The 20,962-nt window shown below is 36.5% G+C and overlaps 1 protein-coding gene across 1 annotated transcript in view; it reads left to right on the top strand.

Moving 5' to 3' along the window:
* Window positions 1-15,879, top strand: part of LOC149299947 (uncharacterized) — a 53,220-nt gene extending 37,341 nt beyond the window's left edge. The window contains exons 33-50 of the mRNA XM_089485883.1: window positions 822-920; window positions 1,003-1,092; window positions 1,309-1,448; window positions 2,774-2,904; window positions 2,992-3,068; window positions 3,257-3,355; window positions 3,698-3,748; window positions 4,200-4,385; window positions 4,767-4,900; window positions 5,570-5,642; window positions 7,357-7,428; window positions 7,810-7,938; window positions 8,030-8,128; window positions 9,075-9,287; window positions 9,792-9,969; window positions 13,592-13,706; window positions 14,061-14,233; window positions 15,798-15,879. Coding sequence (XP_089342009.1) covers window positions 822-920; window positions 1,003-1,092; window positions 1,309-1,448; window positions 2,774-2,904; window positions 2,992-3,068; window positions 3,257-3,355; window positions 3,698-3,748; window positions 4,200-4,385; window positions 4,767-4,900; window positions 5,570-5,642; window positions 7,357-7,428; window positions 7,810-7,938; window positions 8,030-8,128; window positions 9,075-9,287; window positions 9,792-9,969; window positions 13,592-13,706; window positions 14,061-14,233; window positions 15,798-15,879 — 2,141 coding nt within the window. The remainder of the gene's footprint in view (window positions 1-821; window positions 921-1,002; window positions 1,093-1,308; window positions 1,449-2,773; window positions 2,905-2,991; window positions 3,069-3,256; window positions 3,356-3,697; window positions 3,749-4,199; window positions 4,386-4,766; window positions 4,901-5,569; window positions 5,643-7,356; window positions 7,429-7,809; window positions 7,939-8,029; window positions 8,129-9,074; window positions 9,288-9,791; window positions 9,970-13,591; window positions 13,707-14,060; window positions 14,234-15,797) is intronic.
* Window positions 15,880-20,962: the final 5,083 nt, after the last annotated feature.

Genomic DNA, 20,962 nt, shown 5'->3' with positions numbered 1-20,962 from the left:
TGTTCTTGAATTTTGGCTTACTTCACCAAATAAAAAATAAAATTGGTTTATTTGGGAGATTATAGTTTTGTACTCTACATTTCTAGTGGAAAAGAGGTTCTTGTACCCTACAGTACTTTCCATTACATTATCAAAATGAGCCAATGCATAGGACTAATGAATGCTCCATATTAATGTAACTTAAGTAATTTTTGTTTTGAGTTTAAACTGTTCCTGTCAATATTGTGTGACATACCTGGGAACTCTCCGGGTTTGACCCGGAGATCTCTGGCTTCTCTGGTTCTCTGGGTCAAGACCCGAATCCTCCAGGTCGCGCGAGCAGGGTCTTGACAAGCCCCGTTCCCCACCCATTTTCCCTTTAAATGGGGGTGTTACCCACTGACATCTCGGGACCGCCCGCCAATGTCAGTGTGCAGTCCTGGCTGTGTCCCGCAAGGGAAGGCTCTGGGTAGCCGGAGTGAAGAAGTTCCCAGGTATGTTGTGTGGCCTGCAACAGGCAGCCAGTGGTGGTGGTGCTGGAATGCAGTATTCAGTGTTACTGCATTTATGGAGTAAGCTTCAAGAAAAACATCCACCAGGATCCATAAATGCATATTTATACAATCTGTGGCATTACATCATCAACCAGGAATTTAATAAAACACTTTTATAAGTGTGTTTGTCAATGTAGCATGTAATTATTTAGGATTATGTAGCATGTAATTATTTATGAAGTAGAACATTATGCAAACTAACACAATAACTACACAATAACATTTAAGCTACATTGAAACATATCTACAGAAAGCTTTCAAAAATAACAAATTCCTTTCTATATGCAGGATATCCTGGAACTGAAGGGCAAAAGGGATCTCAGGGTGACTTTGGAGTCCCAGGAATGCCTGGAAAAGATGGAGATCAAGGAATGCCTGGAAAACCAGGTATGCCATTTACAACAAATTGTATATGTGAAACTCCATCTGGGACACCATTTATTGCTAATATTCACTTACATTGTTACAGGACCCAAAGGTGAAAAAGGTTTTCATGGACTAGCAGGATCTCCAGGAAGTCCAGGCCTAAAAGGAGCAATGGGTGAAATGGGTTTGCCAGGTAACAGAAGACACTTTGATAAGCATTTTTGGTCCTACAATTTTGTGGTGCACAATAAAATTTGCAGTTTGCAGAAGTAGATTTGGTAATATTCTATGTTCTATGAAGCTGCCCGGGAACATGCTTCTCGCAACAAGAAAATTTGCAGGTTGTGCAACAGATTTTAGACTTTTGTGTTTTTTTCTTAGACTTTGTTTTTTCTTGTGTTACACTTAGGGCATACTGGACAGAAAGGGGAACATGGCATTCCGGGGACTCCAGGAGTCAAGGGTTCTGAGGGTGTCAAAGGCGAAAAGGGATTAAAAGGTGAAGTTGGACTTCCAGGTATTGGCTTCCCAGGGGTTCCAGGTTTCAAGGTAATTATGCCAGCTAACACTTATCATGCCATGTATTAGTCACCCAGTGGTACATATTGTAGGGAAATAACTTCACAAACAGCATTCTGATAAGCCCATCCAGCATCTCTATGACTTTGCTTTACTGTGTGGTTCATAGAATAATGTCTATGTCCAGAGGCATCTTGGCTGTATTTTCCCATTTTTTCTCATCTTTACCACCACTGCCACTATAGTTAAAAAAATCTGTGATGCCTTTGGTGCGAAGTGCATGTGTGAGCTCAATTGTGAGAGAATGTTCTGTGCTATTTACCCTGAAATTCCAATGAGAAAGGGTCAGATTGACAGTATGTGTCACTAATAAAAAAAACCCTTCATATAAATGTGTTTCTGTGGAGTATGGTGTAGGTCTTGGGGCTTGGTTGAAACAGCCTTTACTTCTATTCCAAAATACTAAGCTTCCAGTAGGTCTATCGCAGTCCAACAGAGGTCTTTTTTCTTTAGTTCACGCTGGGCATTTATTAATGATACTCGGTGAGATGCTTTTTATATGCTGGTGGCTAAAGCTGTGAGCCACTGTTTCTCGCACACTTCTTGAGGAAACATATGAGTGAATATGAGTAGAAAATATAATATTATCTAATTTGAGTTTGGTTTAAAAACCTCAAGTCAATTATGTTCACCTTTACATTTTCCAAAGCAAAACATACAGAAAGCACAATTACCATATCTCCATTATTCAAAGACATATGCCAACATGTTTAGAAAGCAAAAAATTCATACATATGACATGTTCCGCAAAATGGGACACCAGGGGGCCGAAGTAGATTGTCAGACTACCAGTTGGGATGATGATCAGAATTCTAACAGTAAACCAAGGAGACATATCTTGGTGATAGGAGGTCTGAATAGATTGAGCTATAACTAGGTATCTGAATAAAAGTCATAAGCTGGGCCCTGCAATGATATTACACTCATCTTGAGAAACACAAGAAAGCGCTGGGGCATTGCTGCCAAGCAGCTCAAGCATTCCCCCTCACATCGTGGCACCTGGATTGTTAGGTTTTCTGAGAAACAAAATGCACATATATGGAGAGAAAAACATACAGGAGTGTCCTGGAATTAGATTATAAAATGATAAAACAGGAACCACTGACAATGTCGTGAAGTCCACTTTGAAGAGACTTGATTTTACTATAACTTTGTCTTTTAAATGCATGCTGCCAATGACCATGAAGTGACAGATGATGATCCAAGCCCCTGACAAGTTGCCATTTTAAACTCCCATGGATTTTAAGTGGACACCAACAGAGTAAGGATTATATGTTTCTACATTTTTTCTACAGGGTGATCATGGAAGAGAGGGTCATCCAGGTTTGCCAGGAGAAAGGGGAGAAAAAGGTGACTTGGGCCTTCCAGGAATGCCTGGTTTACCAGGTTCTGTTGGCTCCCCAGGGGCCCCGGGTTTTACAGGCAAGTTCTTTTAGTATATCATAAGTTCTTCTTAATTATATGACATAATTGTAGAAATTAACATTATTTAAATAATGTATTCACTAGGTAGTCCAGGACTTGCTGGAGAAAAGGGTGCCAAAGGGCATTCTGGATTTGATGGAGTTCCTGGGCAAAAAGGACAACTAGGTAAGAATTAGTTTTTACATGATAAGTAAATGATTATGGACAAATTCTCAACTTACTTGGTTTACTTCTAGATATAATAATTTACCACATGCTATATCATTTTTCTGTTTGCAAAATGAAATTCACTGGTTCATGTGTTCATTTTCCCTGATCAAATTCAATGTAACAATAAAATTAATTTATTTTAGGTGAGCCTGGTATCCAGGGCCCTCCTGGTTCCATTGGTGAGAAGGGTGAACGTGGCTATGATGGTATCCCAGGGTCCCCTGGTGAGAAGGGTGATGCAGGTAAGTCACCCACTGTAACATAAATCTGATTGATGCATGTCTTAATATGTTTATATTGCTGGGAATCATATAGTGACAACATATAAAGTTATAAGTTAAGGGTAAGCTTTACATCTGTGATGTGTTTAAACCAGATGCTCACCAGCCATATGAAACAAAAAATCAAATCAATCAATTAAACTAAAACCCAAAAAACTTCAAAGAAGCATTTTATTGTGTGTTTGGAATGGTAATAAAGCTTAGTTTTTAATATCCCATGTTTATACTTGCAGTGAGAGGGCATTTGCTAATTGTCTGATAATTGTTTAACATTATTTTGGTTTTCTATTTTAAATTTTTAAGGATTACCTGGCAGAGGCCTTCCTGGATATCCAGGAGCATCTGGGGAGAAAGGTAAGAAACAACAGGATTACAATTAGAATATGTTATCACTGCACTGTAGCAGTTGTAATTATTTTGCCATTTATATGTTTTAGATGTTTCAATTGTTTCAATACAATCTAGTTTCACAAAAATCATGTGAGCAAATGATTACTCCTCTTTAGCCTATTGCCCCTTATGACTAATGCAAAACAAAGGACAAATGTTTTCAATGTAGCACTTTGCTTTCAACAATGAACTACAAGGGCACTGGTGGTAGAAGGAATAAGCAGTGTGGTCTTCATTGTAATTGTTAACTACACAGTCCACATAATGTTACAAAAGGTGCGATAAGTCACAGCAATAATAACTTAAAACACAAGTGATTTATCCCAAGGCCCTTAGTCACTGAGACACTATGGTCAAGTTATTATATTTTTGTGCTTTTACAGCCAGGTTTACTATAAATTAAATTATTTTTTAGGTGCTAAAGGTGATATTGGATTTCCTGGCTCACCTGGAAGTCCTGGTGTTCCTGGAATCAAAGGTGACCAAGGATTCCCTGGAAGTCAGGGCATTCAAGGACCACCAGGTTTCCCTGGTCCACAAGGAATTGCTATGGAAGGACCTAAAGGTGAAAAAGGACAACATGGTCAGACAGGATTCCCAGGTAAGAATAATGATGTGTATGTAGATTATCTCTACCTGTCCTTTATTCTCCCATTTTCACAAGGCTGGAAAAAATATACACTTGCTGCTAAAGGTCCCCCATAAATCTAGATTCTTTACATTAGCTAGTCTAAGAAATCCCATTGTTTAAGACTACCTAAGGTTAAATCAATTAGTATCCAATGTGAGTGAAGCCCAGTGGCATATTTTGTGCTACTATGTCTTGTGTTGATCTCTAGAGATGAATCCCATTCAGGCACCTAAAAACAACCAAACTGGATCATTTGGTCTATTTAGATTTGTCCAGCTCTTCTCTGAGGAAATGTCTGAAATTTAATATTGTGAAATTCTTCTGAAAATACAGATTTTATGTTCTTTTTAGGTCTTCCCGGACCTGTAGGCATCCCTGGCATACCTGGACAGGATGGGCAAAAAGGAGAAAAGGGAGACAGAGGATGGCCTGGAGCTCCTGGTGTTCAGGGGATTAAAGGAGATGTTGGAATTCAAGGACTTCCTGTGAGCTATGTTTTAACATCTAATAAAGACCTTGAGGGTTAGATGGTTGAACCTAGGTAGTTACATGTAAACTGGAATGATAAACCAAATGATGCAATGTCTGCAGTAAAGAACAAATGCAAGATCCACCAATTAAGTAACCATCAGTTTTTGGACACTAAGTGTTCAGTAAATGTTTTCACATTTATACAACTAACAGAATGTACCATCGATAGTAAGTTTCCTACACACGATGAAAGCCTACTGGACCATGTCATCAGAGTTAGCCCTATAGTTACAAAAATATATTCAAGAATAAGTGACACTAAAATGCCAAATCTTGAAATTTACGTACAATCTAATGATGCCCCTTTAGAAAATCATAAGAAATTAGTTATTTATGTACCCAGCACTAGAACTAATTGTCCCAAGGAGACTCATGCACATAATGGTGCTTTACATCAATGACACAACTGTATATGTGTGACATGGCTCACTGGGTAACAAGAACCCCAATATTTTATCCTATGCTCTGTAAACCATCTGGATTTGCATTTACTCAACTGTTGCCCAGGGTGAATTGACAATTCTAGATATATTAGGTAGATACACATTTATTTGTAGTAGCTTTCTCATTTGTTTCAAAATTGTGAATAGAAAATGTAATCACAAGAATTTTTTACTTTTTAGGGTGATGCAGGTGTTCCAGGTATAACTGGTCAGAAGGGTGATGCAGGTTCTCCAGGCATTCCAGGATTTCCAGGTAAAACTAGAACACGCTGCTTGCTTCTACTAATACTAATTTCTATATGTCTATCTAAAAAAAGATCTTATTTTCTAACAAAAAAATCCTGGATGATGTGAGTATCCAATTTCAATTTAGCTTACTTAAATCCTTATTCTCTAACACACATATCTGGCTCTGCAATACTATTTCTCATTGTGAAAGGAGGAGCCCCTAATGGTTCCTACGTCACCTTTTAGCTGGTGGGTCAGGTGCTATGGGCACACACACAGAAGCATTCCTCTTACATTCAAAACACACACACAATATAATCTCCAAAAGAATTAACACTTATGTCCCCTTGCAGTATGATTTATGTTTTATCCATAGCTACCAGAGGGGGCAGCTTAGCCACTTACTACCTCACATTCATTGGACATCCTTGTCATTGGTAACTTGACAAGGGCATAAAGCCCTAGTAGCTCACACCCAAACTCAGCTGTGTGCAACTAGCAATCGAAAATACAGAGGGCAGAGAGCACACCCTGTCAACCCCCATTTTAAGTCGGCCAGAGTAGATCTCATTAGATGATACATCTCAGTAAACAGCCATCAATAACAATATTGGATAATTCACTAAATTGGCCTCATGCCCTGTCTGACTCAAATTGAACTGAGGTCCCTTGCAGCTTTAAGTCACTTCACTTTCGGTTGATGACCATAATTGGGTTTAGAAGTCACCTGGTGAAACCCTGTTTACCTGGGTCAGTTCCCACTCCCCACCTATATTCTTCCTACCTACTTTCCCTTAACCCTTGTCAGGTTCGTTCTCACTAAAGGCGGTCTGGAGTTACCCCAACCCATATGTGGCTAGCATCACCCTTGCATAAAAATACTCTCCCCAGGAAGAAACTTTAATAATAAAATATAATGATTTGTCTACAGCCCAGTGAATTATTCTAGAACTACGTGGCAGATATTATTTAGTTATTTAGTTTAGTCCCCTTCTGTTACAGCATTATCTGAAGCATGAAAAGGAAAAAAAAACTATTATTTGAAAATAATAAAAATGTATACTTATGTGCAGTTAGTTGGAGTATATATGGAGTGCTTTTCTTCTCCCAACCAGAATCACAGATTTTCACATAAAAGAGAAATAAAACATAAACGCCATAGAGTTTTCCTTATCATATAAATAATCTATATCGCTGTCCCCAATAAGTATCACATTCACTTTTAATAGAGCAGATTATCACTGCTCAGTATGTGCGTCTATGTATTCCTGGTGGGTTTCTTAAAATTCTTCTGATATATAATCCCAAAAGGACTCCAATCCACATTGGTGTTCATAGGGTAAAAAGAAACACTGTATAGTGTGATACTGCAATAGTAATAGCATAAAAAGGTTAAAAAAGCTTACACCAAGTTGTGGTGGTTGCTCACATGAACAAACACAGAAAAGCTTATTTGTATCAGCTTATTTGTAGCAGTTGGATACAATGTAGCGGTGTTCAATCTCACATATATCTGGATACTTAGTGACGAGAATCCGGATAAATGTGAGATTGACCCACCGCTACTGCCGCTACATTGTAAATGTTGAGCAGCTTGTAAATAATTTGTAAGATATTACTATAGCGCCCGAAAACACACCCCTCCAAAACTCTTTAATTTGAAGCATGTACACAATATCAAACCCAGTGCAATATGTTAATGTTACTAGATAATGCATATTTACCTTCATTTTCTTAAGGTTTAAAAGGTACAATAGGTCCCAGCGGAGAGAAGGGAGAGAGCGGCGAAAGAGGGGAGCGTGGACAACAAGGTACGTTGCTTGTAATTACATATTTGAAATCAGCCAATAGGATCCAGTAGGAACAATGCCACATGCCACATTACATCTAAATATTTGGCCCTCAAAAAATAAATTATGGAACGGGAAGATGTACAGAAAGCTATATAAACTATTGCGACTGGAAAGGTCAGTTCTTCTATACTAGAAAATTAGTAGATTAACTGCTGTTTACAACAACACTATTCAAATTTATTTAAACACAAAGTAATAGATTAACTGAAGCTCTCCATAACACTGTGCACTTCCGTCATGTCACATGTGTAACCCATTCCATTGTTTGCAGTTTCACATAACGCTATAAAAAAAAAGGACCAAATAATGTTAAAACACCGGAGTTTGATTTTTTTTTAGGTATACAGGGCCCTCCTGGTCCCGCTGGCCAATTCCAGGTATTTAAAGGAGAACCTGGTGCTCCTGGACCACAGGGCCCATCTGGTCCAAAGGGATTTCCTGGATTTCCTGGGCCCAAAGGAGATCAAGGTAAGAACAATTTATAAATCCATGTAAATTTCCCATGACCAGACATTCTATGGAACCTTGTACTATGCATACACTCATCTTTTTCTTCTAGGACAAATAGGAGCAGTTGGTTTGCCTGGACCAAAAGGTGTAGATGGGTTAGATGGCATTCCAGGACAGAAAGGAGAGGTTGGACCCACTGGACCAACTGGTAAGTTTAAACATTGTGAAACTAGTTATAATCTCATAAAGAGGGGACCTACATAGAAAAATAGAGAGAAATTGTTTATCTATGTTCCCCAGCACAATTAAGTACAAAACACAGTACAAGCCGCACAACAAAGGTACTCTTTCATTTATAGTTCAAAGTGTTTAAAAATTGTCCCTACATCCCACTGTATACATAATGTAATGCTGCAATGGATTATATCACACGCAAATCCCAAATTACAGGAGCAAATGACCTATTACCACTCACTACATTTCTCTGTTGAATGAGAGACACCCAATGCAACCACCAAAATGTTTGGGTCAATTTTATAGATCTAGACCATTAAAATCCACTACAAAGTGATTAAGTTTGTAAAACAGATATATTGGGTAATTCAACTCCAGCTTTAGAATCCTATAATATTCTGAGAACCATTAACAGTTGTACCCGTAATGTGAATGTATTCAATACTAATACATTGTATCCACTTAAAATAGTATTGAGAAGCCATTTAAATGAATCTATTCTCGTCACCTCTGAATGTTTCTTCTGCTGCCTTTCATAGAGAAAAGATATCTTGTGATATTGGCCACTGATATAGAACAATAAGTGATATTTATGGAGTTGTGTTCTAGGCCAGAGCACCATGATGCCAAAAGTGGTGAAATCACCGCCTTAACAATTAGAATATATCTGCTCCACCTATCTCCGCTTATATGTGCCACTTATCTCTTTACTCCAGAGCTGATACCAGCTTTTATGCTTAAATGTTTTACTTAGAGAAACTGGAGCTAAACTAAATTGGCACATGGTGGAAAATGGAGTATTGTATGGGGTTCATAAATATTTGAATTATTTCTGTACAAATGAATAAATGTTCTAAAGGGACTATTTGCCTTCTGTCTAATTAAGTACACATTTCCATCCCAATATTTTCTTTACACAGGCCCAAGAGGATATCCTGGTCCACCAGGTTCTGAAGGTTTGCCGGGGCCAGTTGGCTTACCGGGAGCCCCCTCCATGGCTCATGGCTTTCTTGTTACAAGACACAGTCAGGCAGTTGAAGTACCCACATGTCCCACAGGAACACAACCCGTCTACACGGGTTACTCACTCCTCTATGTACAAGGGAATGAAAGAGCTCATGGCCAGGATTTGGGTAAGAAGCAAAGATGCTGTTACAAAAGCCACAGAAACACTTTATTCCTTAATACCCTGTAGTTTCATTATAAAAACAGTAGAAATTAATATGACTGAGAACTGTTTGTATGTATATGCAAACAGTATTTCAATAGTTCCTGTAAGAAATAATTTGTTTCTCCTCCTCTTATGAATGGAACAATATAAAACATACATTCTATAAACAAACATACATTTTGATAAATGTCCCTACTAGCAATCATTTATCTAAAACATTTGTTAGTTTTTATGTTTTGATAAATTTGGTAATAGGTGGGGGTCATTTTTATCCCCTGAGGTGACAACTGAGAAACAAACTAGTAGTGGTATATCCTAAAACATTAATAATAACAATAAGTTAGAATACGTGGTCCACGTCATAGATAGTGAATAGAGTAAGCTATAAACATGGACGAATTGAGCAGTATTTCATAAAAGTTACATTTATTTAACTTTTTTTTCTAACTCTTATATATTCTTTTAGGTGCTGCTGGAAGCTGCATGCGCAAATTTAGCACCATGCCTTTCTTGTTCTGTAACATTAATAATGTATGCAACTTTGCGTCAAGAAATGACTATTCCTATTGGCTTTCCACCCCTGAACCGATGCCAATGAGCATGGCTCCTGTCACAGGGGAGGAAATCAAGCCTTTCATCAGTAGGTAAGTACAATCTAATATATACAGATGATTGGGGCGCAGGTACATATAGGGAAGAAAAACAAATATATATAGTGTAAATCGTATAAACACTAGAAAGTGTATGGAAATATGGATGCACTCACAAACGAACAGAATGCTTCAGGCCTCTCAAGTGTAGTAAACAGTGAAATCTTTAATTGATCTTCATATCAGATCTAGAAAATAAAACTGAACATAGTGCAGTATCTCAATAAAAGCAAAAATACTTCTTTAGATTGCACTCACAGTTCATCCATGCACGAAATGCATTTAAAAGCAAATGAAGTCCACCAAGAGGGGGGGGGGAAGGGGAATCCCGTATGGTGTTTTCCTCGTGAGTAAAATAATAAACGATAAATCCGCTGTGGGGGTTCCGTATAGTCCTTCTGACGCGTTTCGCCGTGTGGCTTCCTCAAGAGAAGGATTTTCTGTTCGGTTTTCGGCATCGTCGTTTCTCTTATCTGTAGGTTCCGTCGCTTTTTCTGACGTGCCCTCTGACGTTTTCAGTGTAGAGACAATCAGGCGCATTCGGCTTATTTCGGCTTTTTCCGTCAGTTGTCCGTAACGAAAACCGACCATCCGAACAGAACGTGTATACCGGACTTGCTGTGATCTACTGTGCTGATTCACTCGGCGTAAGTCAGCCAAGAAAAGAAAAAGAAGGCTGTCTCATATCGTTTTAAACTGTTGTAATGCCGAGAAATTAGAAGACTACCTTGTTGACTTGGATTCGTAAAAATTTTTTATCGTAAGTCTTGTATTAGTGTACTTTGTATATGAATCAAATAAATAAATAAAAAGAAAAACGCTAAAATTTTATATTTTCGTATTGATAAGGTGATCAAAGTGACAGACTAGATGTGAATGTAAAGTTGGGTGTAAGTAACGAGATCTAACTGACTACCAATTGGTATGAAGTCTTCTAGTGTGTGTGTGAGTGTGTTATGTGTGATAGGAGTTGTGATGGTGGTGATTGCTATCATCCTAGTAATTAGATATATATAAAGTGCTAGTGCTATGGAAGCTAACATCCTCCTTATAGTAAATAGTAATAGAACATGATATGGTGCTATTATATTGAACTAATCAATAACATTAAAATAAAAATGGATGATTATCTTAAGTAAAAAATAAAAATGGATAATATAATAATCAGTGATTGTTAGATAAATATATATATTTATAAATAAATAGACTGGTACATTATTATAATAACAATGGAGAAATTTTAAATGAACTGTTGTCATTATTTAGATGACAATAGAGAGATTATTGATCATTATTTATAACTATTCAATTTATAATTTAAAGGTATGCATGTCTGATTTATTTTGTCTCAATATTAGAGTTCATTTAAAATCTCTCTATTGTCATCTAAATAATGACAACAGTTCATTTAAAATTTCTCCATTGTTATTATAATAATGTACCAGTCTATTTATTTATAAATATATATATTTATCTAACAATCACTGATTATTATATTATCCATTTTTATTTTTTACTTAAGATAATCATCCATTTTTATTTTAATTTTATTGATTAGTTCAATATAATAGCACCATATCATGTTCTATTACTATTTACTATAAGGAGGATGTTAGCTTCCATAGCACTAGCACTTTATATATATCTAATTACTAGGATGATAGCAATCACCACCATCACAACTCCTATCACACATAACACACTCACACACACACTAGAAGACTTCATACCAATTGGTAGTCAGTTAGATCTCGTTACTTACACCCAACTTTACATTCACATCTAGTCTGTCACTTTGATCACCTTATCAATACGAAAATATAAAATTTTAGCGTTTTTCTTTTTATTTATTTATTTGATTCATATACAAAGTACACTAATACAAGACTTACGATAAAAAATTTTTACGAATCCAAGTCAACAAGGTAGTCTTCTAATTTCTCGGCATTACAACAGTTTAAAACGATATGAGACAGCCTTCTTTTTCTTTTCTTGGCTGACTTACGCCGAGTGAATCAGCACAGTAGATCACAGCAAGTCCGGTATACACGTTCTGTTCGGATGGTCGGTTTTCGTTACGGACAACTGACGGAAAAAGCCGAAATAAGCCGAATGCGCCTGATTGTCTCTACACTGAAAACGTCAGAGGGCACGTCAGAAAAAGCGACGGAACCTACAGATAAGAGAAACGACGATGCCGAAAACCGAACAGAAAATCCTTCTCTTGAGGAAGCCACACGGCGAAACGCGTCAGAAGGACTATACGGAACCCCCACAGCGGATTTATCGTTTATTATTTTACTCACGAGGAAAACACCATACGGGATTCCCCTTCCCCCCCCCCTCTTGGTGGACTTCATTTGCTTTTAAATGCATTTCGTGCATGGATGAACTGTGAGTGCAATCTAAAGAAGTATTTTTGCTTTTATTGAGATACTGCACTATGTTCAGTTTTATTTTCTAGATCTGATATGAAGATCAATTAAAGATTTCACTGTTTACTACACTTGAGAGGCCTGAAGCATTCTGTTCGTTTGTGAGTGCATCCATATTTCCATACACTTTCTAGTGTTTATACGATTTACACTATATATATTTGTTTTTCTTCCCTATATGTACCTGCGCCCCAATCATCTGTATATCTTCGTATTTGCACCCTAAGGAAGAGTGCTTTTTGGGTTGCTGCGGTCATTTGGGAAGTATATTATAATTATTATTTTTCTCACTTTTTTCCACTGTTTTCATTTTACTCACATACACGTGATACAGCATATTATTTTATTTCAAAGTACAATCTAATATAAAGATAAATGCAGGTCTGGCTAATGTTATATGTATTTCTTTTAAATAAAAATAATTACATTTTCACATACAATGTAATCTCTTTTTTATAAAATGGTACCCCACCAAGGATTCTATAGTATTGAGATGTTCTGCCCCCTGTATCTGACCAATCCGATTTCTGTGTTGTAATTAAAAATGAGTGAAACCAGTCATTTCTTGGTCATTCTCCAAACTCTTGTGGTGGGGGTAGGGGGTAAGACATTTTACCCCAATAGAAAGTCCCCTGATTAACTAAATGTAGTATTTCACATTTTTATTACATAATGGACTAATGAATCCTACACTAGTAAAATATCTCATTGCTATTATGCACATCCTAAACACATATATAAGGATTTTTAATAAGGCGTTCACCCCAATGCTAAGCAGATGTAAGATGCAGGGTTGCTTCAGCATAGAATATAAATATACCTAAAACAAATATCCAATTAAGTAATCTAGTTAAACAATAGATAATTTAATGACATCTTCTGTTCTCTTTAAAAGCACGTAAAAATCTTTCTTTGGTGACAGCGCTACATTAGTGCCATTTTGTGTTTTGTCAGTGTCTGCATAGTATTAAAATGATAATACACTAATATTTCATTATTCAGGTTCTATCAAGTGCACATGCACAGTATATGTTACTAGAATTAAACCCAAAGTGGAAAAGCAGAGAAAGATTAATCTTTATTAACTCACCTCTAATCTAACTCTAATCTAGCTCAGTGGCATTTATATGTTTCCCCTATGTTATATGTGGGGAATAAGTACTATTTCTTCAATTGTATAGGTGTTCCGTCTGCGAGGCACCAGCCATGGTGATGGCAGTTCACAGTCAAACAATTCAGATACCCCCATGCCCAGATGGCTGGATATCACTATGGATGGGATATTCATTTGTAATGGTGAGTGCTCATCATGTAGTACACTGCATTAAAGCATGGTTTGAATATTGATATTTATTATTTCTCAGGCTTAGCTTTACTCATGTCTAAGGGGCTTTACTACTAGCAGATCAGTGGGTTCTGCTGAGGTAACTATAATTGGAGCACAAATTAATAATTTCCTTGGTTAGCAGACCAGAATGTCAATTACATTATTTATATCAATTATATAAATATATGTAAGTATATAATTAAATTACTTTTAATGAATTCTGTACTGTCCCAACAGTGGAGTCAGAATATATAACAAGAGTCATGACAAGCTAGATATTTGACAATAGATAAAGTATATATATGTGTATATTTTCCCTTTAGCAAACCAGTGCTGGTGCTGAAGGTTCTGGCCAAGCTTTGGCTTCACCTGGATCATGCCTTGAAGATTTCCGCAGTGTGCCATTCATTGAGTGCCATGGCCGTGGAACCTGCAACTATTATGCCAACACATATAGCTTCTGGCTTGCAACAATTGAAAGAAATGAGATGTTCAAGTGAGTTACTATTTCAGATTTTTTTTGTCCAATTATAAATACTATTTCATTGTAACCAGAATTGGGTTATAACCAGAAAATATGAAAATATATTTTATATTCCCACACGATAATGGTTGTATGGGAAATATGAGTGGTATGTACAGTATAATGTATGCATAGGGTATTGTGTTTGTATAAAGGGTGTATAGGTTTGTGTGTTTGGTAAGACTCAGTTAAGAATTCACCTTGCTCTGAACTCAACCATCAAATCTTGTATGATCCTAGCAAAAATCTATTTGTCTTTTAGAAGAGAATTCCCCCAAATATTTTGTTATACTAAAAATAAGCTTTTACTAAAAAAAATAGTTTTTAACTTAATCTAAAGTTGCATGGATGTATGACAAGTGCATATTTATCATGTGTTCTAGCGCTTTACCTTAGTGCAAACTCAGAATGACACACTGAAAGTCTTTCAAGGAAAGGACTTCCATAGATAAACAGATGAGTTTAATAAGTAATTAACCCAAACTATCACTTGGTGGTCTTTAATGGCAACCTTGAAGTCTACCAAATACATTTATTGGAATAAACGTACTTTTCTCCAATGTAAAAATAAAATGCTGCATTACTGTATATAGAACTTTATTTACTGGTTAAAGAAAACTATTGTTTTTCTATTTTATATTACTGATAAAGTTATTTAAAACAGAGATATTACTTTCATGGTAGGTGATATACATTGCAAATGAACTTCAGAGCTAAAAATGTAAGAGAGAGTGAATGTGTGTATGTATATATGTGTAAGTGTATAGTGTTAGAGTGACTGTGTGTTCATGCATGTTTAAGTACATGGTGTGCATTTGTGCATATGTGTATGTTTACATGTCTAAGCGCATGCAGTTAGTGTGTGTGTATGTATGTATATATGTGTAAGTTTGTGGTGTTGGAGGGACTGTGTGTGTGAGTGTTTGATTTTAGGGTGGTGTATGTATGTATGTATGTATGTATGTATGTATTTATGTGTGAGTGTATTGATTCATTACCAGTTTTCTGTGTGTTTTTTTAACCTCGGCATCAATTTATCATATTGAATATTAAATATTGCAGTATGCTTATTGAGGATTTTTTGTAGTAATCGTATTCGCATATCAGCCTTTTTATTTTTCTGAATTAATTAAAAGTAAAGTTTTATCTTGGATCTATTGTAGTTATACCTTTTAATTTAATTATACCATATGAAGTTATGAAGTTACTGATCTGCGATTGTTTTTGTAACATATAATAAAAATGCATTTTTAAACTGTCCATTTACGATAGACAAATGTTTGTTTGTGTACCACTGATTTTTACTAAAAATGTGGCAGATAAGTGGAACAGCCTTCCAGTAAGGGAGCAAATGAAATGAAACATCCATGGAACAGACATATGGCTATCCTGGTTAAGATAATACCAAGGACTGATTTAGGTTTGATTCTTTACAGACTAAATCGGCTGAATTGTTCTTATTTATTTCTTTTTTTCTTTATTTTGAAAGCTCGTGTGACCAAAGAAAATTTTTATACTGTGTGTTTTCTTTCTACAGAAAACCAAACCCATCAACACTAAAGGCTGGAGATCTACGCACATATGTCAGCCGTTGCCAAGTCTGTATGAGAAGGACTTAATGACAAATAATATTTCCAATGGTGCTAATAGTTTAACGTAAAAATCCTACAAATACTATATCCATGTACCTCACTATTGTAAAATAAGAAAACAGTAAAGTGCGTTATGGGACCTGGGATTACTAACTCTGCTCTACTGGTTCTTGCTCACTCAAGGAAGAAAGCCAATCAAGACAAGCTTCAGCTCTGGCAAAATGGCACTTTTCTCAGAATAAACTACATAGCGTATAAGATATAAATAATGCACTGATGCTATATTACCTAATTCATAAGGTGCTAGGAGAAATGCAGTACCTTATGCTGTTGACTCCTCTTATTCTTGTATAATAATTTTAGATACTGTCTCAGAAATATAAATATTTGTTCAAATCATTGTATAATTGTTTTAGCTGAATTATGTGTGAATACATTACTGGCAACAAAATAATAATTTCCCATTATTTAGGAAACAAGTTAGAAATCAAACAAATGATATGTAAAAACACAGCCAGGACTAATGTAGGTAATAAATATAAACTCAGGTTTTTTTGAATGAACAAGGCAAAATAAATAGATTATTAATAGGCTTTCTTTATGTTGGGGAAAAAATAAAATTCTCATGCTACTTTAGTTTGAGATTTAATTTATGGCTAATAATATATCATATTTAGCAACCTAATCCCTCTTGCTGTTTACATATAATGCCCATTCTTGATTAATAAGGTCTCCCAGTGCTAATCCTATATTGGAATACTTTACACATCAGTAATAGAACAGCTGTATTCTTTTGTTTCCTTATGTTCTTACCTGGCATTTGCTATTTAGTTTTTCTTGCTTCGTGTTATGTTTGTAAGGATACGTGTTAAATCTATTACATTCCCAAAATGAAAACTATAGGAAAAGTGCATTTTAATCATGGAAAAAAACAAACAGATAAAAAGAAAAATAAATATATTTCTGGGAAAGATTTTGGAATGAATCAGATTAAGCAGACATTCCAGTACCTGACTCGACAGGATATGAAGAACAGTTCGTTTAGTAGCAGAAATTGCATTGAATAAGGTTTCTTAGCACTTTTAATTCACTGACAGGATCAATATCACAGTAGGGTTTGTTCACTAAAACATCAGAGTTTGCAGGAGAGTGATGGATTCAACTTCCTTCACAATGTATAAGAAAAGACAATCCCTGCCCATTCTATCTAAGAATGGGTGAGCTGGCCCTGTATAATGCATTGTTTAATCACTGAGGCAACTTTCAAGAGATCCCACTGATTTAAGTATGTGTTATACATAGGCATCCAAACTATTAGTTTTGGCCCTTTATAGTGTTAGGTGAAGTCAGTGCAATGAAGCTGCAACTCTCAACTCTCATGCAAAATCCCTCCATAGTGAATAAACCCCATTGGGTCTCAATATATTAGTAACCTATGCTAGACGTTCTATATAGAATCATTCTCAATAATGGAACTTTTTCTGCACCATAGCTAAGCATAGCATCTTATGAAAAACTAGATACATGAAGTATAAAAATATTAGTATAAAATTAGTGGTTGATTCAGTGTGTATTTAGCCTAGTGGTATCAGCAGTCACTGAAAAAAGAAGAGAGACAATAAATGAATACTATAAAATCACGGTGAAACTGTAGTGTCCAATAACCACACAAACAGTCATCCATAAACCCATACCTGGAAAGTTTCCAGGCATAACCCGGGTCAATATTTCCCCGTCTCCGGGTCAGTTTCTTCTTTCTCTGGGAATCGGAGTGGTGTCACTCCCCCTCACACTCCCCACTCGCTAAAAGCAGTATGATGCTAGCCCTGCCCTGTATATGTGGCTAGTCCCTGCTCTATGCATGACTAGTGAGACCCCTTCCTTCAGAAAGGGCCCTGGGTGGCCTAACCTGGGATGTTCTCAGGTATGCATGAACAATATAATAATTTTTTTCATGTCTATAAAGTCCTAAATTGTGCAAAACCAAACAAAAAGATAATACTATTTACAGTATATTTACTTTTTCTAAAAGAATGTTTTCACCTTTCTACTACTCACCATATGCACATTATGATACTGAAAATGAAAAAGATCCTGTGTGTTTCCATTATATAGGGAATTAATTCACAAAAAAATAGTAATCTGTAAGTCTAACCTTGGCTCTTTATCACATGTGCCTTAATATATGTTTAGTAAGATTTTTAACGAAATGCCAATCCACCTTTCTAAGAATGTTGAGGCATGTTGTGTACTTCTTTTCTACTGTTCATAGCATAAAAATGAAAGTTTTTAATAAAGCTGTATTTTTTAATGAATGATTATTTAAAAATGATTCCAAACATAATTTTTTTTTAACAAATGTTACTACATTTTCACCGGTCAAAAGTGATCACTCGCAGTGGAGACTCAATAGATCTAAGGATTTAAAGTACTAGAGGGTAGGATATCATGATGTGAAATGGAAGAAATGGTTCCTGAAAAAAATGGTAGTAGTGCTTAGCAAAAAAGTTGTCTGCATCAACTGAGAGCATGTTTATATTTCAGGGCCTCTAGGTACACATATCATTTACCGGGATATCCTGAGCGACAATGTGTCCATATTCTAGTGTGTTATTCACACTGCTATCACAATGGTAACAGTGGTGCACACAGATGAAATACTGTGCTCTTGGTTTTCTACCTATATCCATGTCCAGTCCACTCACTCTATGTCCCAAGACAACAGCTTAAATGCAAATTCAAAATGTAATATTAAAACATAAGTAGGGCACCTGCACTTCATTGGTTGATGGCAGACGAGCTCCCTGCTGGCGACCAATAGAGTCGCTCATACAGACTTTTAAAATCCTGGTGCCGAAACCAGAGTCGCTCATACAGACCTTTAACTCCTGACAGCAAAACACCAATAGAGTCGCTCATACAGACCTTTAACTCCTGATGCGGAACTTAGTTAAAGGTCTGTACGAGCGACTCTATTGGTCACCGGCAGGGAGCTCCTCTGCCATGAACCAATGAAGTGTAGTTGCTATTCATTGGTTCATGGCAAACGAGCCCCCTGCTGGCGACCAATAGAGTCACTCGTACAGACTTTTAATGTTCGTTTCTTCAGTATTCGGGCTGAAGAATGAAAACGCACCCTTCGTGTTCGTTTTCATGTTCGCCCGAATACAAATGCACAAGTCTAGAGAAAAAAATATACAGTTGTGTGAAAAAAAGTATTTGAATTCTATTGTTTTACATATCAGGACATAACAATCAGAACTAAAAAATAGGTAAATACAACCTGATTCATGATTTATTCAACAAAAATAAAGCCAAAACGGAGAGGCAATGTGTGGAAAAACCAAGTACACACTTACTCCCAAGAAGACAGGTATTGTCTTATAGCCCAAGAAAATGACAATTATCTGTACCTATCTGCTGTATATCTGACCTGAGGGTACACAGCTCCTCTTGTAGTGTCTTCTTCAACTCACTGGAGAGGGTAAGTATATCTTGGTTTTTTTGTAGCTGCTACTTCTCGTTGCCTCTGGAAGGCGGAAGAGGCCGCTATATTGTAAGTTTCCCTTGGAGCGCACAAATCCTGCAAAGCAAGTAAGAGATTGCATGCCGAGGGATCTGAAAACAAATTATCAGACCCCACCAGGTTTCAGGGTACTCTGCAACTCTCCAACTCTCATCATCTGTAACTGCTGCTACTAACAACTTAAAATGGTGTCAGCACACGTATATATCTTATAATACTTGTTCCTTCCACTTGAAAATGCTGATTGAACAGAGTAAAAAATATAAAGGAAAAACTACTTCTACCATTCAGTCATTGATATGTACCCTCCTACACACAGTCCTATCTCACGTTACCTCATCAAGAAGCGCCCAAATGGTTTGTAATGGCAGATATACTTGGCACCGAATGGGAGACTCTTAACCAAATGTCTGCACATTTGCAATTTGCTTTCAGCAGTTTCGTTGGAGATCGCCCTTATGTGCAGAGATTTAGATGATTGCACAAAATAGGCAATTTTTGTTAAAAAAACAAGTTTGTACAAAACCGAACGCACACGTCTAATATGACCTATATATATATATATATATATATATATATATATATATATATATATATATATATATATATTGTGAATGTGAATATTTCACATTGGGTAAGTGCAATCTACCCTAAGCATGCACTCTGTAATGCAGGATATACTCTGGAAGTCCTTCAATGCCTACCATAATTGCTACCTCCAGCACAGTGATAGTTGGAGGGGCAGATGATGCTGCAGATACCCCAGTTGGAGGAGTGCACCAAGTGGGCCCCCATATGACCTCGCACTCCACCCAGCACAAATACATAAGGCACAAATACAAATTACCCTGCAGTAAGGGAGCGGAGGGGGTAGAATATGCATATGAAGGTACCTATTAAGTACTTTAATATGTATTTATGTTTGGTGATGCTGCTTGGGGCAATAGGCTGTCTCTTTAATAAAGCCTCCAATCTATCTTAAAAAGGGAACTCTATAAATTGGATCATTTTAGTTCTAAAACACACTGACACATTAATAAAAAAAACGTGGATAAGATGTTCACCATTGCTACATATAAAGGACATTTTAGTGTATTTTTTTTCAGGATATTTTATATATATATATATATATATATTTAGCCTTCAATAATTAGGGCATTTGTGCAAACTATAATGCATGTACATTTTGTGATATATTTGTAAGAACAAAGGGGTGTATGCTTCTATTTGTTCACTCACAGAGCGCTAGGAGTATATTTAGCAGCTGTGACATGACAGACTGCTATTATAGCAGTCTGTTTTTAGCATTTTCTTTGTTAGATGCGGCAAATCTGTAATTGTTCCTGTCTTTCAATCTGCTATTTTGCTCTGTGTTTACTGAAGTTGCATGTACTCTACCTATTACAATGTTTGAAATATCCCACAAAGCTAAATCACCAAGGGCTGGCACTTTAAGGCCAGCTGCCTCCTGATTATATAAGTGCGGCCAGTGGCTGAACACTACATTTTTATGCTTACGTAGGATGCAGTCGGGCATATCCAGCCTCTTGCCACATGCCGTTAGGCTCTGTCAGCCACTGGCCC

The sequence above is a fragment of the Sceloporus occidentalis genome, unplaced genomic scaffold (genome assembly GCF_023333645.1).
Source record: "Sceloporus occidentalis isolate IW3139 unplaced genomic scaffold, rSceOcc1.0.p SCAF_27, whole genome shotgun sequence".
NCBI lineage: Eukaryota > Metazoa > Chordata > Lepidosauria > Squamata > Phrynosomatidae > Sceloporus > Sceloporus occidentalis.
Note: the sequence above shows the minus strand (reverse complement) of the source record. Positions and strands in the feature narration are given on the sequence as shown.